At 37.9% G+C, this 14,559-nt stretch overlaps 1 protein-coding gene across 3 annotated transcripts in view; it reads left to right on the top strand.

Annotated features, from left to right (window-relative positions):
• The window catches only part of LOC109414307 (homocysteine-responsive endoplasmic reticulum-resident ubiquitin-like domain member 2 protein), a 51,433-nt gene that overhangs the window by 23,673 nt on the left and 13,201 nt on the right, over positions 1-14,559 (top strand). Inside the window, exons 1-2 of one of the 3 annotated variants that reach the window (XM_029859363.2) lie at positions 8,802-8,970; positions 10,023-10,510. In XM_029859363.2, the coding sequence (XP_029715223.1) occupies positions 10,224-10,510 (287 nt within the window). In that variant the 5' untranslated portion in view covers positions 8,802-8,970; positions 10,023-10,223. Of the gene's footprint in view, positions 1-8,801; positions 8,971-9,040; positions 9,278-10,022; positions 10,511-14,559 lie in introns of those variants that run through there. The other 2 variants (XM_029859364.2, XM_019688125.3) reach the window with 2 other exon arrangements.

Below are 14,559 nucleotides of genomic sequence, written 5' to 3'. Positions count from 1 at the left end.
CATTATTTTTTAATGGCCAATGGTTTATTTTCAGTCCTCCAGAAACTTTTTAGGCTATTCCGAAAAATCTCAATAACTTTGTAAAAATTGAACCAAATCGTGTCAAAATTTTACAGCACATAGTGTAAATAAAATACTATCAAACGTATTTATTCAAATAAGGTTGTTATACAGGGTGTTAGGTTCCGGAGTGCAAACTTTTTAAAGGGTGATAGAGGACCATAAATGGTGAAAAAAATTGTTCTACGCATATGGTCAAATCTCAACCGTTACGTAGTTATTGAACTTCCCATGTTTTTGACTCTCTTTGCCTCAACTGGCTATAACTTGAAAATGGTCAAACTTATCGCAATTTTTTTACCCTTATCCGAAAGATTATTGAATTTTCGATCAAATGACATCTTTGAATCAATTGGTTTAGTTAAATAACTAAGTTTTCTAGAGTTAAATAGCTCAAAATAGTGTGTTTTAATTGATTTTTGTCAATTATCTTTGAAAAATGCGTAGTAAGTTAAAATTCTTTCTTTGGCAAAATTATGGCCCCTGCTTCATTCTACAATTCGTTCTTTGACATCATACTTCTAGCTCTTATCGTTTTCTTGCAATTTCGATTTAAATGTGCGGCACAGTGCGCAAAAAAGTGCTAACCTTGACAGTTGCAAATTTATGACCTGAAATGCGATGTTTGAATCGTAATTGCAAGAAAACGATAAGAGATAGACGTTTAATGATAAAGAACGAATCGTAGAGTGGAACAGGGGCCACAACTCTGCCAAAGAAAGAATTTTAATTTGTTACACATTTTTCAAAGATAATTGACAAAAACCAATTAAAACACACTAGGGGTACTCACTAAACAGATTAAATTGCTGCGTAAGCCATGATTTTCTGCTTATTTGAAATGTTTCATGATTTTGCGAATGAAATAATCAAAGATTGCCTTGGTGATCGCGACGTTTAATCAGTTTAATCAGTTTACGCTGTTATTGCTGTGTGCGTTCAAGATGCAAACGGTGCCCAAATGCGCTTCAAACGCGGTAACACATGTTACCAAAGGCAACGTAGCAACCATAGCCAATATCACCGCCAACCTAGGATTCGAAAGCTCCCACTGACATCAGGTTACTTGTTAGAAAATCTTACCGCATTTGGTGCTCCCGCATTTGATATTTGCATTTTGAATGCACACAGCAATAAGTGAATCCCCCTACTATTTTAAGCTATTTAACTCTAGAAAACTTAGTTATTTAACTAAACCAATCGATTCAAAGATGCCATTTGATAGAAAATTCAATAATCTTTCGGATAAGGGTAAAAAAATTGCGATAAGTTTGACCATTTCCAAGTTATAGCCAGTTGAGGCAATGAGAGTCAAAAACAAGGGAAGTTCAATAACTACGTAACGGTTGAGATTTGACCATATGCGTAGAACAATTTTTTTCACCATTTATGGTCCTCTATCACCCTTTAAAAAGTTTGCACTCACGAACCTAACACCCTGTATAAATATTTCAATTAATGCAGCTTGGCATATACAACAGTGAATTGGGCAGACAATCGATTCGAAGCAGTCTAACAATGGTGTGCCTGAACGTTAACCAAGTGTATCCTTTAGAGTTTACCCTTCCACTAACAACACCCAAATTCCCGTGACACCTAGGCCTGAGAGATCGTAGAGTTGTCTACATTTTTCATAGGTGTCCAAAACTAACCATCCTTTCCCATTCCTCAGCAGTCGCAAGGACGTGGCCAGGACAGTGCTCGACCATTGGACGATTGCGTCAGTCTTGTCTAAGAGTCAGAGATTAGTCCCAAATCTTTGTGCTTTGGTTCAGACGGGAAGGAGGCAACCCTCATAACAGCGGTCTAGGACTGTACCACCTACGAATTTGTGCGACTAGCTTAATGCTAATGCTAATGCTAATGCTAATGCTTGGCATATACAACAGTGACATGGGGAAACTTGATCCCTCGAGGATTACACACACACATGATACATGTGAAAATAAAATTCTATTTGGAAGTCTCTATTTTCTCGGAATTCTAGTATATGCAATGATAAAACGTGTCAGATAATTATTATTTTATTACACACCATAAAAAGAGGGATCAAGTCTCCCCATTTTGAAAATACAGCATAACCTTAACAATATAAGGAAATCTTATAATTTCAAATTCACCATATTCATCAAAAATACAAGCAAACTTGAAATAAAAATGAATAGGAAGCTTCTGGAGTTATTTTCCCTTTAAATTAACCATGTGCTCAAAAGGGGATCAATTGTGGCCAATTTTTTAAGAATACATCATAAGACATGCCTCCATAAAAACACAGTTTTGAAAACATTAACAATAATTTAAAGTCCTTCTGCTGTGTATAAACTTGCAATATATGTTTACTTTTCATTATGTACGAAAAACGGATCAAGTTTTGTGTTTTTCTTAAAGTTATAGGCAAATTAAGAAAAAGGGATCAAGTCTCCCCAGTCTCCCCTATAATCTCTCTGTTCTATCATCATAGAGTTTGCAAACAAAGAATAGATTTCAAAAAAAGGTTAAGTATTCAGATCGCTCATTGGGATGTTTGTTTATTTTGGGCTGAATGCTAACCCAAAAAGTTTTCAATTTACTTAGTGGTCATTGCTGATCGAGCAAACCGATTTTTGTCGATAGAGCTTTTATCTAAAGAATCTGTCAGAATTCCCCAAGAAATTCTTGACAAATTTAGAGAAATTCATGAAAAAGTAAAATTGACTAGCATTTCTAACCTATCCTAGTTGTAGCATGTAGTAACATGTTTCGTGGTGGGAAGTGATGGAAGGTTACATGAAACGACATTTTGATGGGAATGTTTATGAAGAGTCAACAGTTTTGGTGTCGAACCATTGAAATATTTCAATAAATTAAAAGCGTAGCAAAAAGAACTAGTTTCACAATACAGTGGTTACCCGATTTGATCGATCCTCTATTTTGTCAGCCTTTTTTGAACAAGGGAAATAAAAGTGTGTTTTATTCAGCATTGCCGGTTCACAATCAATATTAATTCAGTTGACGTCATTTGGCGTCATATTTAAATTACGTAATGAACAAATCTCGCGCAACTATTGAAAACGAACAAATATTCCGGTTAAATATATATGTAAAACTGTGCTTTTTCTTTTTTCTTCCAGAAATTCCTGCAGGAATACTTGAGGGCCGTTCATAAACCACGTAGACTTTAAGAGGAAGATGAGGGGGGGGGGGGGGGGTCTACGCTTCACACAAATGTTCAAATTTTTGTATGAGCGAGGGGTCAACTGTCTACGTGGAGGGAGGCTGAGGACACCAAAAGTTGGTCTGCGTGGTTTATGGACGGCCCCTTGCTGGGATTGATACAGGAATTTATGCTGAGGTTTATGCGGTAGATTCCCTGCTGGGTTTGCTACAGAGGAGTTCCTGCTGGCCTTCATCCCGGGATTTCTCAGACAATTCTATTGGAAACCCATCCCTATTCGTGGTTGGATTCCTCCAGAAATGCTTGCTGCGTTTCCTTCAGGAATTTCTACCGGGATTCTTCCAGGAAATTTCTGCTGGTGTTCCTTCAGAAGTTTCTCCGGGAATTCCTCCAGCCATTGTTTCGGAGATTTTTATAAGTAATCCTTCAGATATGTCCCTGAGCATTTTCCAGACCATTGGTTTTGTAGTACCTCCAGAAGTTTTTCTTGGCATTCCTTCAGAAGCTCCTACTGAAAATTGTTGCTGATATTCCTCCCGGGCTTTTCCCAGGAATTTCTACATAAACGGCTCTAGGGGTGTATCCAGTAATCTCTGAGAGGTTTTATTCAACTATTCCTCCTGGAATTACTCCATGGATTTCTTCAAAAAATCTACCGAAGATTCATACAGGGATTTCCCGGGATCCCTGTAGAAATTTTTCATAATAAGTTCATGGATATCTTCAGTTATTTCCCTAGAAATTAATCACACAATTTATCTCGGGAGATTTCCCCAGGATTCCTCTGTAGATTTCCCTATAGGGCTTCTTCTATGGATTTCTCGGGGGTTCCTCATGGAATTTCTCCAGGATTCTCTCGAAGTATTCCTGCAGGAATATCTTTCCCTATTGGTTAAAGAATTTCTCTTATGATTGCATAGCATTTCTTGCTGGAAATTCTTCTGTAATTCATGCTGGAATTTCTCAAGTAATTTCTGGTGGAATTCCTCAAGGAGTTGTGCCAGATATTCCCCCAGATTTTTTAAAAAGTTCCTCAGCAGATTTCTCCAGGAATTTTATCTGGAAACCTAGAAGGAATCTCTTCAATGATTTCAAAAGGAATTCTTCCAATGCTTATTTAAGGAAAACTTCCCAGGAATTCTCTTGGAATGCCTTAAGAGATTTATTCGGACATTGCAATAGGGATTCCGTCAGGAATTACTGAAGCGATGTATCCGGGAACTCCTCTGGAGGTTTCTACAGAAATTACCTACGGGGTTCCTGTAAGGATTTCGTCCAGTAAGCTCTCGGGTAATTTCTCCACGAATGCTTCCAGCTTCATCTTCCAATTTCAACTGGAATTTCATCAAGGATTTCTCCAGTGATTTCTCTCAGGATTTTTAAGAGGTTGTTCTCAGAACTCTTTCACAGAGATACGATAAACTACGCTGTCTTCTGTAGACCGCAATTACTATAAGATTTTTTTTTCTGAACTTCCATTGGTTTTGCATTTCCTTTCATTGACTCTTTCTGGAATTTCTCCCGAGATTCCTTCATTGATACCTCCCGGGATTTCATCTGGGTTTTTTTGTTCACGGATTATTTCACGGATTTCTTCATGAATATTTCCTGATTCTCTCCCGGGATTTGTTCAGGGATTTTTTCGGGCTTCTTCCAGAAATTACTACATTGATACCATCCATATTTTTTTTAACAGTGTTGCATTTGCACTAAACGCGAGCCAAAAATGAACTGAACGCGTTCAAATTTTTGAACGTGAACGCAGTAAACATTGAACTTGCGTGTCAGAGCTTTTCGTTGCTCAAGAACACCCGTTCAGATCCCCATTCGGCTCAATGTCCTAATGCACTATTCTATCAATTAAAGCTAATGGATCGGTCCAGTCGTTTAGAGTTCCGTGGAAATCAGACTTCATGGAACATGGACCTTTACTGTACCACATAATACCATACGTGCATTGTGGGGGTGAGAAGGGGCGGATCGGAACGTCCGGGTGACAACACCTCGGTCCTTGAATGCTTGGATGCGTCATCATATCCTATATTCCTTCTCTCCTAGGATTTGTGACGCATTTGTATACACAGGTATACACTCGTTGTTGCACGGAAAAATGCGCCATACGACCTAGGGCATTGTGGCATCAGGCATTACGATTCTGCACCGAAATACGGATTATCTGCAATTTACGATGACCGGACCGGTTCCCCCTCACAATAGAAGGTCAGATTCTGAATCCAATAAGGCCAAGATTGCTATAATTGGCGAAAAAATGGTAGAAATATGACCATTTCAGTTTAGCGGGTACCATGTTAGCATTATATTGATGCAGTTCTTGCTCATTGTTCAAGGTGCGTTCAATTTCGAGCTCACACGCGTTCCAAATTTTCAACTGAACAATGTTCAAATCGTTTGGATCGCAGCGTGCCGAATTTGAGCATGAACGCAAATTGATCGCGTTCAAATGCAACACTGTTTTTTAAATTGAATTTTCTGTGTTTTAGGACCATCGATGCTTTCACTCACATGTCAATCGTTTAACTCAATTTTCTATAACTTAGTTCAGAAGCTAGTTACTACCAATGTGATATCACATTGAGTTACTACCAATGTAATGATCGAAAAAGTAACGTAATGATCGAAAAAGTATTGTAATGATCAAAAATTTAGTAACAGTAGGTGGTACTAACACTTCAACGCCGTAAATATAAGAGTTAGAATATGGCGTCCTTGGTGATAATTGTAGGAAAACACTGCCCTACAAGTTGCCAGGTGAGTGAAAGCATCCTTGTTTAGGACATTCGGCATTCCTTTGATTGATTCCGATATTCAGTCAATCAATAAAGCCTTTAATTTAAAGCGATTCCATCATCAATTTTTTTCAAAAAATTTCATCGGGGATTTCTTTCTGGATTCTTTCAGAGAATTTCTTTATTCACTTCTTTTAAGATTCTTTTATGGATTTCTTTCTGCATTTTCCCCGGATTCCTTTCAGAACTCTTTCCATGATTATTTCTTTAGGAATACATTTTGATTTTTTCAAGAATTTCTCCAGAAATTCTTTTTGGAAGCCAGCTAGGAATCCTGGGGTTTGATCATTTATTCTTCCTGAGATTCGTTTAGGGATTCCCATCGGGATCCCTTCACTAAATTCTTCCGGGATTTTTTTTTATATTTTTTAGTATTCTGCCAAGATTCTTTTATAGATTTCTCCCAGGATTCTTTAACGTATTATTCCCGAGATTATATCAGAGATTATTCCTGATTATTTCCCAGAAGTCCTCTAGAAATTTCTCTCAGGATTTCTGCACAAGTTCCTCTTAGGATTCCTCCCTCCTCCTGGATATTCAATCTTGACGCGATGGGAGGGCTTAACCCATTAGCATTTTAGCGCCAGTTTATTCTCCACTGCTTTGAGCTAGATATATCTGGTTTACGAGTTGATCGCAAGTGAAGGAATCGGCCGTAAGTGCTAATGGGAACCAAAGGAGTATCCGTAGTGCATTTATCACAAGTTATAATTCAGCTTGCATAGACCTAATCTTTGCATTCTTTAAATTTTCTCAAATTTAACAATAATTGTTGAATTTAACGTAACGCAAAAGTGGGTTGGGGAGGTCTCTGCGTTACACTCATCATTCATCACTTGAATTCGAAAGTACACAGGACAGGGGACGCTAGGATAAGTTGACTTACAGCCTTACAGATTAGGTAACGTTAACAATTAAATGTATTACCTTTAGAAAATTCTGGACCCTAATCAGTCAAAACTGCTGATTTTAGAAATGGGTTTATATTTGTATTTCTTCTTTTTATAGGTTTTGTAGCGATGAATATATAGAAGTTGACAAATAATCCTAATCATTTTAATTTTTGACACAAAAATCAGCTGACTGAACTTTTTTGTTTTATATTCTAGACGGTATTATAACACTGACCAAAAAAGCAGGAATTTTGTTACATGTTTCTTCAGGACTTAGGACGGTTGACAATCTAAAGGGTTACGGTGGATGTAATAATACTTCGGACTTAGATGATCACAGATATGCAGAAGACGACTAGACGAAATTAAGAACGCAATTTGACACATTATAGACTATTTTTCGACGTATAGGGTTTGATTGATTTCATTACAACATCGAATGGAAGCTCAAAAAGTGTTACCTAACACTAATATGAGAGTTATTTGGGGATGATGCTGGTGCTGTAAATGACCAACATCGGTTATTGACACTATTGGTAATCAGCTTGAAATAATTTTCAGAATGTATTGTAAAAAACTTATTTGATTTATTGTTTAGAGATGCTGTCAGAAAACTAGTTGCCCATATCGGCTAAAAACGCTAGCTCTGGCAGTTGTCTCCGAATACTTTTCAAAAATATCAAACCTGTAAACATTAGCTATGACAAATTTTTTGCTCTTCTTTGTAATATTTCTCAGGAATAGTACCTTGAAGGCGTTAACATGTACAGTTTTTTTTTCTCTGAATGTTGTCCAGTGATCTCGGATATTTTCGATTATTGAAATATTGTTCAATTATCATATCATTTTTGGAGCTTCCATTCGGTCAAAACACTAGTGCGATGGGAATAGTTAAAACACAGTAATTTTAAAAACTACTACGACCCAATACTAATTACTACACACTTTGCTCAAGTTGACGACATCGTCTAGTCCATCGTGAGTATTGGTACTAGTAGGGGGAAAGTTGGGAAAGGGTCCAGGCTTTGCTATCAGCTGTCATGCAGCTCCACCTGGTCACTCTACAAAAAAAAAGTTCCTCTTAGGATTCCTCCAGGAATTCCCTCAATTATTCGTTTGGGTGTTTCTGCTGGGACTCCTCCTGCATACTTTCAGAGATCTCTACCAGGATTCTTTCGGGGCCCTCCAGGATACTGAAAAGATTTCCTGCTGAGATTCTTTAAAGGATTACTTGAAGTTTTTTAGGGATCGCTCCAGGGATTTCTGCCGGGTTTTCACATGGATTTCTTCGGAATTCCTCCGTAGGTTTCGCCCAGGTTCTTCCAGGAATTTCTTTCAGACTGCCTTCGAGGATTTCTTCCGGATTTCCTAAAGGAATTTAGTGGACTTTTTTCATGGAATTCTTCCGGTATTCCTTCATTGAGTTCTCCCGGCATTCTTTCATTGATTCTCAACGGATTTTCTATATAAATGTCTACAAAAAAATAATGCATACAGGAGATCAATGTCAACAAATCGTAGTTGACGAGTACGATGAGATTACTTTTTCAGTATTGTTCACTAATCATGTTTCCTCAAAAGTCAGAATAAAAAAATCATATTTTTCTTCCCGTGCATGCAAACCTCAACACATAGTCAATAAAAGCTCATAAATACAGTTCGGTGCTCAATGAACGCAAAACATCCATTATTGTAAGCATGCATAGAAATTAAAAATGCAAGCTTGAAAATCGGGAGACGGCTGACGACGGCAATCCATTCCTGCACACTTATATACAAACTTCACAACCGGCGCGGCGGCAACCGCCAGACTGTCAATACCAACAACAAGTCGGCCCGCACTCAGTAATCGAGTATAATCAAGTGCTATGAAGTGCCATAAGTTTTTCATTTGCCAGTTCAAATCGAAGTCCCGAACGTTGCTGAACGTATTCCCCCTATCATCCTCCTCTGCTCCTCTAGTGTGTTGTTGAATTTAGTTGACCGAACCTGGATGGACGCATGACTTGCAGCACTTGGATCATCCGGTCACAGTGAAACGACTAAACACTTCCAAGTACGTAAGCTGTTGATCATTTGTGAGCGATTTTCATCTTAATATGACTATCCCGGATAGTCTCTCCGGTATCCAGTTGAAATAAAACGTAGTTGGAAAAATTCATTGAGTTATGACTCGAAAAAAAAATAATTGCGATAGGCAAAGTTTTGTTGTGTTTTGCTCTTGTGTGTTATCAGTTGATACAACAAACGTGGACAAACCAGGCAAAGGCTACGTGTCCATGCATCGTTGGTGTGGCGATATGTGTTGATCGAGCACAAGTGTTCCTTTGTAGCAATTATTAAGACACAGCTGATTTGAGAAGGTGAATCAATAAGGTGTTTTTTAATGCACACGGATGCTAGAGCTTTCCATTCAGTTTTCTTGAATTCTTTGTCTAAGGATTATATTAAAACAATAATCGTTTCTTAGTAGTGTACGTTTCATCTTGGCCTCTTTATTTACTAAAGAATATTGAATGTATACGATTCTCATAAAAACTGCCATAACTCAATCTTTTTATTATTTTGAAAACTTTATTAGGCTGACACAAATTTCTATTTTCTCTTATGTCACCGCCCCCTCGGAAAATTTTGATCGAAATTCAACGTTTTGAGGGGGGACACCAATAAAATATTCAAGAAATTTTAAAATTTTAAGGTGAAATTAGAGTTGCACAGAAAGTTTCTTAACAAATCCGATGAGTTTATAGATTTTGCCGAATTGTTTGGGTATTTCTTCGTCAAATACATTTATTATTTATTGTCCTCCCCCTTAGTGAGCCAACGAGTATTGTGACAAAAGAAGAAAATGAGATTTGTTCCGGCCTTATTAACAATGTCAATTATATTGATTAATAATAATAGTTTGAATTGTCAATTTGTTGTTTGAATCTATGTATATCAAAACCTCTTTCTACGTAGAAGTTACAAAGACTTTATCATTTTCAATAAGCTAACGAAATTTCATTTACAAATCTATATTTTTTTATCAAGTTCAAATAATTCGTTTTCTTGTGGTTTTATTATTTTTTGACGTGTCCTGTTTTTTGTCTCTCCTCCTTCGTCTAGAGTACCGACGAGCAGAAGCTCATCTACTCCGGCCAGCTGCTCGGTGACAGCGTCGTACTGAAGGACATCCTCCGACACTACGATGGCCAACAGGCTCATACCGTACATTTAGTATTCACACCGAAAAACAACCGCCACAGGGACTTCAACTCGGGTGGAACCACTGCAAGCACCAGTAGCAACGGCTCTGGCTCGACGACCATGCCGCCAAAATCCAACACAGAATCGGGTGCCACATCAACCACCGAGCTCCAGTCTAGCACGAGCTCCAGAGTGGAATCGACGCGATCACCGGAAGCATTTGGGCAGCCGGACGGTTTACGGCAGCGGGTGACCGGTGGCGGTCAAAATGGTAGCACAGTACCGACGACGATGCCGACATACCCCATCCCGCCGGCTTCGGCTGACTACATCATGGGCCAACAGCTGGCCATGCAGAACTGGATGCAGCAGGCCTACATGCAGTATCTTAACCAATATATGAATGTGTAAGTACACCTCTATAGAAATACACTAGAATTCCTATGACGCGGTAGTCACTTTTCCTATTTAATTCAATTAATAGCTTTTATGGTAATAATTGATTGTTTTAACTGTCCAGCTTGAAGAACATCTTTTGTTTTGGTAAACAAAATTTATTTGATACTTCTAGAACCGTTACTGACGCTATAAGGACGTGGCAAACTACATATATGTTAGTCACACGAACAGTCGCGACATTGGACTTCTGTGGGTGGTTATTCTAATTACACCCCAGATGCGTTGCCAAAGTATCTGTAGCGTTGGGCAATTTTGAATCGATGTTCGCGACATCGATGTTTTTGTTACGATTAATCGATTTTTTGAATCGATGTTGAAGCCGCACGAAATCGATAGAATCGATTTTTCACATTCGATTTTTCTTCCGATTCATAAATATTATATTACTTTTTTTAGAATGCACTGTAGAATTTAACTATTAAAAAAAAGTACATATAATCGAAGTAAAATGTATGTACATAAAATCGAGGGTCTATATAATCTAGGGTCCACTAAATCGAGGCATACCTCTATTTATATCTCAGGTTTCTTGGGCAATCCATACCAGGACTCTAAGTGAATCTTTCTCAGTATTCTAGGCAGTGCTGAAAAATTCATTTCGTCATATCTAAATTCAATCACCTACAGCTCATTTTAGAAGCTGAACCTGAGAATATGGTATATGAAAAACTTGTGCGGCTAGATCAGTTCTGCAAGAAAGTCACGGAAAAACCGTTATTTTTCGAATATTTAAGGTAAATGTCACGGGTTACCTTCAAAAAATGCAAATGATATTCACGGTGAATATCATTTGGCATTTTTCATAAATAGTCCGTGACATGAGCTTCTCAAATGAGCTGTAGGTGATTGAATTTAGATATGACGAAATGAATTTTTCAGCACTGATTCTAGGTCAGTCCATCTCTGGATTCCGAACATTTTTTTAGGATCCCCCTCAGGATTCTAGATGAATTTCACATTATTAGGAGGATCCCTCTCAACTTTCTGGGACAATCTCTTTCAAGATTCTAATAGGATGTCTTTCAATACTGTAAGAGAATTTCTAATCATTTTGGGAGAATCTCGAGGAAAAACTTCTCTCAGGATTCTGAGGATTTCAAGAGAATCCATCTCGGGAACTTTCAGATTTTGAGATAATCTAACTCAGAAAACTGGATTCTAGGGAAATCCTTAATAGATTTAAGGGAGAATTCTTATTGGAAGAGTGTTCTCTTTTCTGGGATAAGGTCTTTCAGCAGGATGCTGGTTTGATAATTTTCAGCATTTTGAAGGAATCTCACAGATTTTTAAAGGAATCCTCAGAATTATAGAAGAGTCCCTTTAAAAATTCCGGAGGAATTATTCTCAGCAGTATTATAGGGGAATACCTATAAGAGCTCTAGAGAATCTCTGGATTCTAAGGGAATTCATTTCAGGATTTTGGGGTATTTCCTACCAGGGTTCCCTACCAAGGGTGAAATCCCTATCAGGATTCTAAGAAATTTCTGGATGATCCATGGGATGATTTGGATTGATTCCCCTAAGGATTCTGGAAGACCCTCACTTAGGATCCCACACAGAATTCTAAAAAAAATCTTTCTCAGCATTCTCAGGAACTCCTCTCAGACTTCTTGGAGAATCATACTCTCATTCTCAGAATTGTGGCGAAATTCCTCTCAGAATTCGGGGGAATATATTTCGAAGCATTCTTTTTTGTAAGATACTGATGGAATGTCACTAAGTATTCTGCGGGTACTCTACCCAAGATTCTCTTAAAATTCGGCTTTCTGGGGTAATCATCGTCAGGATTTTGGGGCATTTTGAGGAAATTGGTCTCACTATTCTGGAGAAATCCTTGGGATTCTGGGGCTATATTTCTACCAGAATTCTACGATCATTCTTTTCAGCATTCTACGAGAATCCCAGTAGAATTCTGTTTTCTGTATTCAGGAGCAGTTGCTCTTAGAAATCCCTTTCAGGATTCTGGGAGAATTCCTCTCATTAATCAGGGAAAATCCGTGACAAGATTATGGGAAGATTCTTCTGAGATTCCGGTGTTATAATAAGTATTCTAGAGGAATCACTCTCAGAGTTTTGGGACAATCCCTTTCAGCAATTTGAGGAAGGCCTTTTAAAGATTCTGGAGGAATGTCTTTCAGGAATCTGCGGTAATTTTTTCTGTTTTATGTGGGAATACCTCTCAGAATTCCAAAGAATCCTTCTCAAGATGCTGGGGATGTCCATTCTAGTAGTTTTGGTAATCCCTTCCAGAGAGAAACCTTATCAGATTTGTTCGCGCACAACACGAACGGTGTGCAGCGTTCCAACCCTGGTGTGTACAGTTGCCATTCTCTCTCTGCTGTTCATCCTCTTTGCATAGTTCCATTCCATTTCCCATTTATGTTCTAACAAAAACTAACTTCCTGAAGAAGGAACTGTCCACTCACCCCTGGCATTCAGAAGAGGAATTGGCCGCCCCAGCAGGAATCCTCCAACCGAGAGGATTGCCCTTATCATAAAGTGTCCGCGATCGGACAAGATTTTCGGAAAAATCCTTCTTGGATTTCCAGATATATTTCTCTTAAGAATCTGAAAAAAAAACCCTTTATGATCCCTCTCAGGATTCTGGGGGAATCACTCGTAGAATTCTGGGGATTACCTTTCATGCATTGTAAAGGATTCCACCCAGGATTTTAGGGGAATTCTGGGAGAATACTTATCCTTCTTTGTGCATTAGCTTGCGCCCACCTCACTGACGTAGTGCACTTTTAGGGGTCATAATGACTCCAATGCACGACGAAGGTTAAAAAGATTCTGGAGGAATTCTTCTCAGGACTCTGGGAGAGTTTTATATCCCAGAATTCTGTGAGAGTATATCTCAGGTTCCTTTGGCAATCCCAGTATTTATGAGGTAACCTTTCTGGAGTAATCCTTCTTAGGGTTTTAAGCTACCCTTTTCAGGATTCTGGGTCATTTTTGTTATTTATTTATTTATTTATTTATTTATTTATTGAATACCTTGTAACGTAAGACATACATCTTTTTTGTTGTTACAGTTTAGATTATAAATTGATAAACAGATATCTAATGTGCATAATGAAAGATTGTTCTCTTCAACTAACTAAATTACCCGTCTATTGCAAGTGCTGTAGGAGATTTCTTCTAAAACCTGATTTAGAAGTGATTGTTTTAACAGAAATTGGTAAACTATTCCAGTTAACAATACCTCTGACGAAGAAGGATTGGCTGTAATACATAGAATTATGTTGTGGAACTCTGTAATTTGCTGTACGTATGCCTCTCAATGGAACCAGTTTTTCGAAAAGGAAGCCTGGACTGGAGGTAATTCTTATTCTGAAAACATTGAAGCACGATCTATACTTGTAGAAATTAGCGAAGGGGCAGCCTATAAGGTTCTTTTGTAGATGGGATACATGAGAATACCTAGAAAGGTTATACACATATCTTACACAGGCGTTGAGTGCAATTTTAAGCTTGTGAATTGTACCACTTAAGGCGTTTGTGTAGACAAAATCGCCATATATAAAGTGGGGAAGCAATAGTGTTTTGAAAAGTTGTAATTTTGTTTCGGTACTACAACTTCTAGTGGTCAAGTTCAAACGTTTTAATGAACCATACACTTTTGAACACTGATGATTTATGTGATCATCCCATTCTAAGTTATTTGTAAATATGACACCCAAATTGTTTACCCGTTGTACAAACATAACTTCAATTCCATCGATTAAAATTCTAGGTGGTGTAATCGTTTGTTTTCTTTTGGAAATTATTATGGCTTTTGTTTTGCTAGGATTAATGGGCAACAAATTATCTTTCGACCAATTTACAAGCATGCAGAGATCATGATTCATCATGCTCGCTATGGTTGTCAAATCCGTATTATCATCGATACAAATATATATTTGGACATCATCCGCAAACAGATGAACCGAACAATAATTCAAAATACTTGGGAGATCGTTAATAAAAAGAGAGAATAGAAGAGGACCAAGAACCG

The sequence above is a fragment of the Aedes albopictus genome, chromosome 2, assembly GCF_035046485.1.
Source record: "Aedes albopictus strain Foshan chromosome 2, AalbF5, whole genome shotgun sequence".
NCBI classification, from domain to species: domain Eukaryota; kingdom Metazoa; phylum Arthropoda; class Insecta; order Diptera; family Culicidae; genus Aedes; species Aedes albopictus.
Note: the sequence above shows the minus strand (reverse complement) of the source record. Positions and strands in the feature narration are given on the sequence as shown.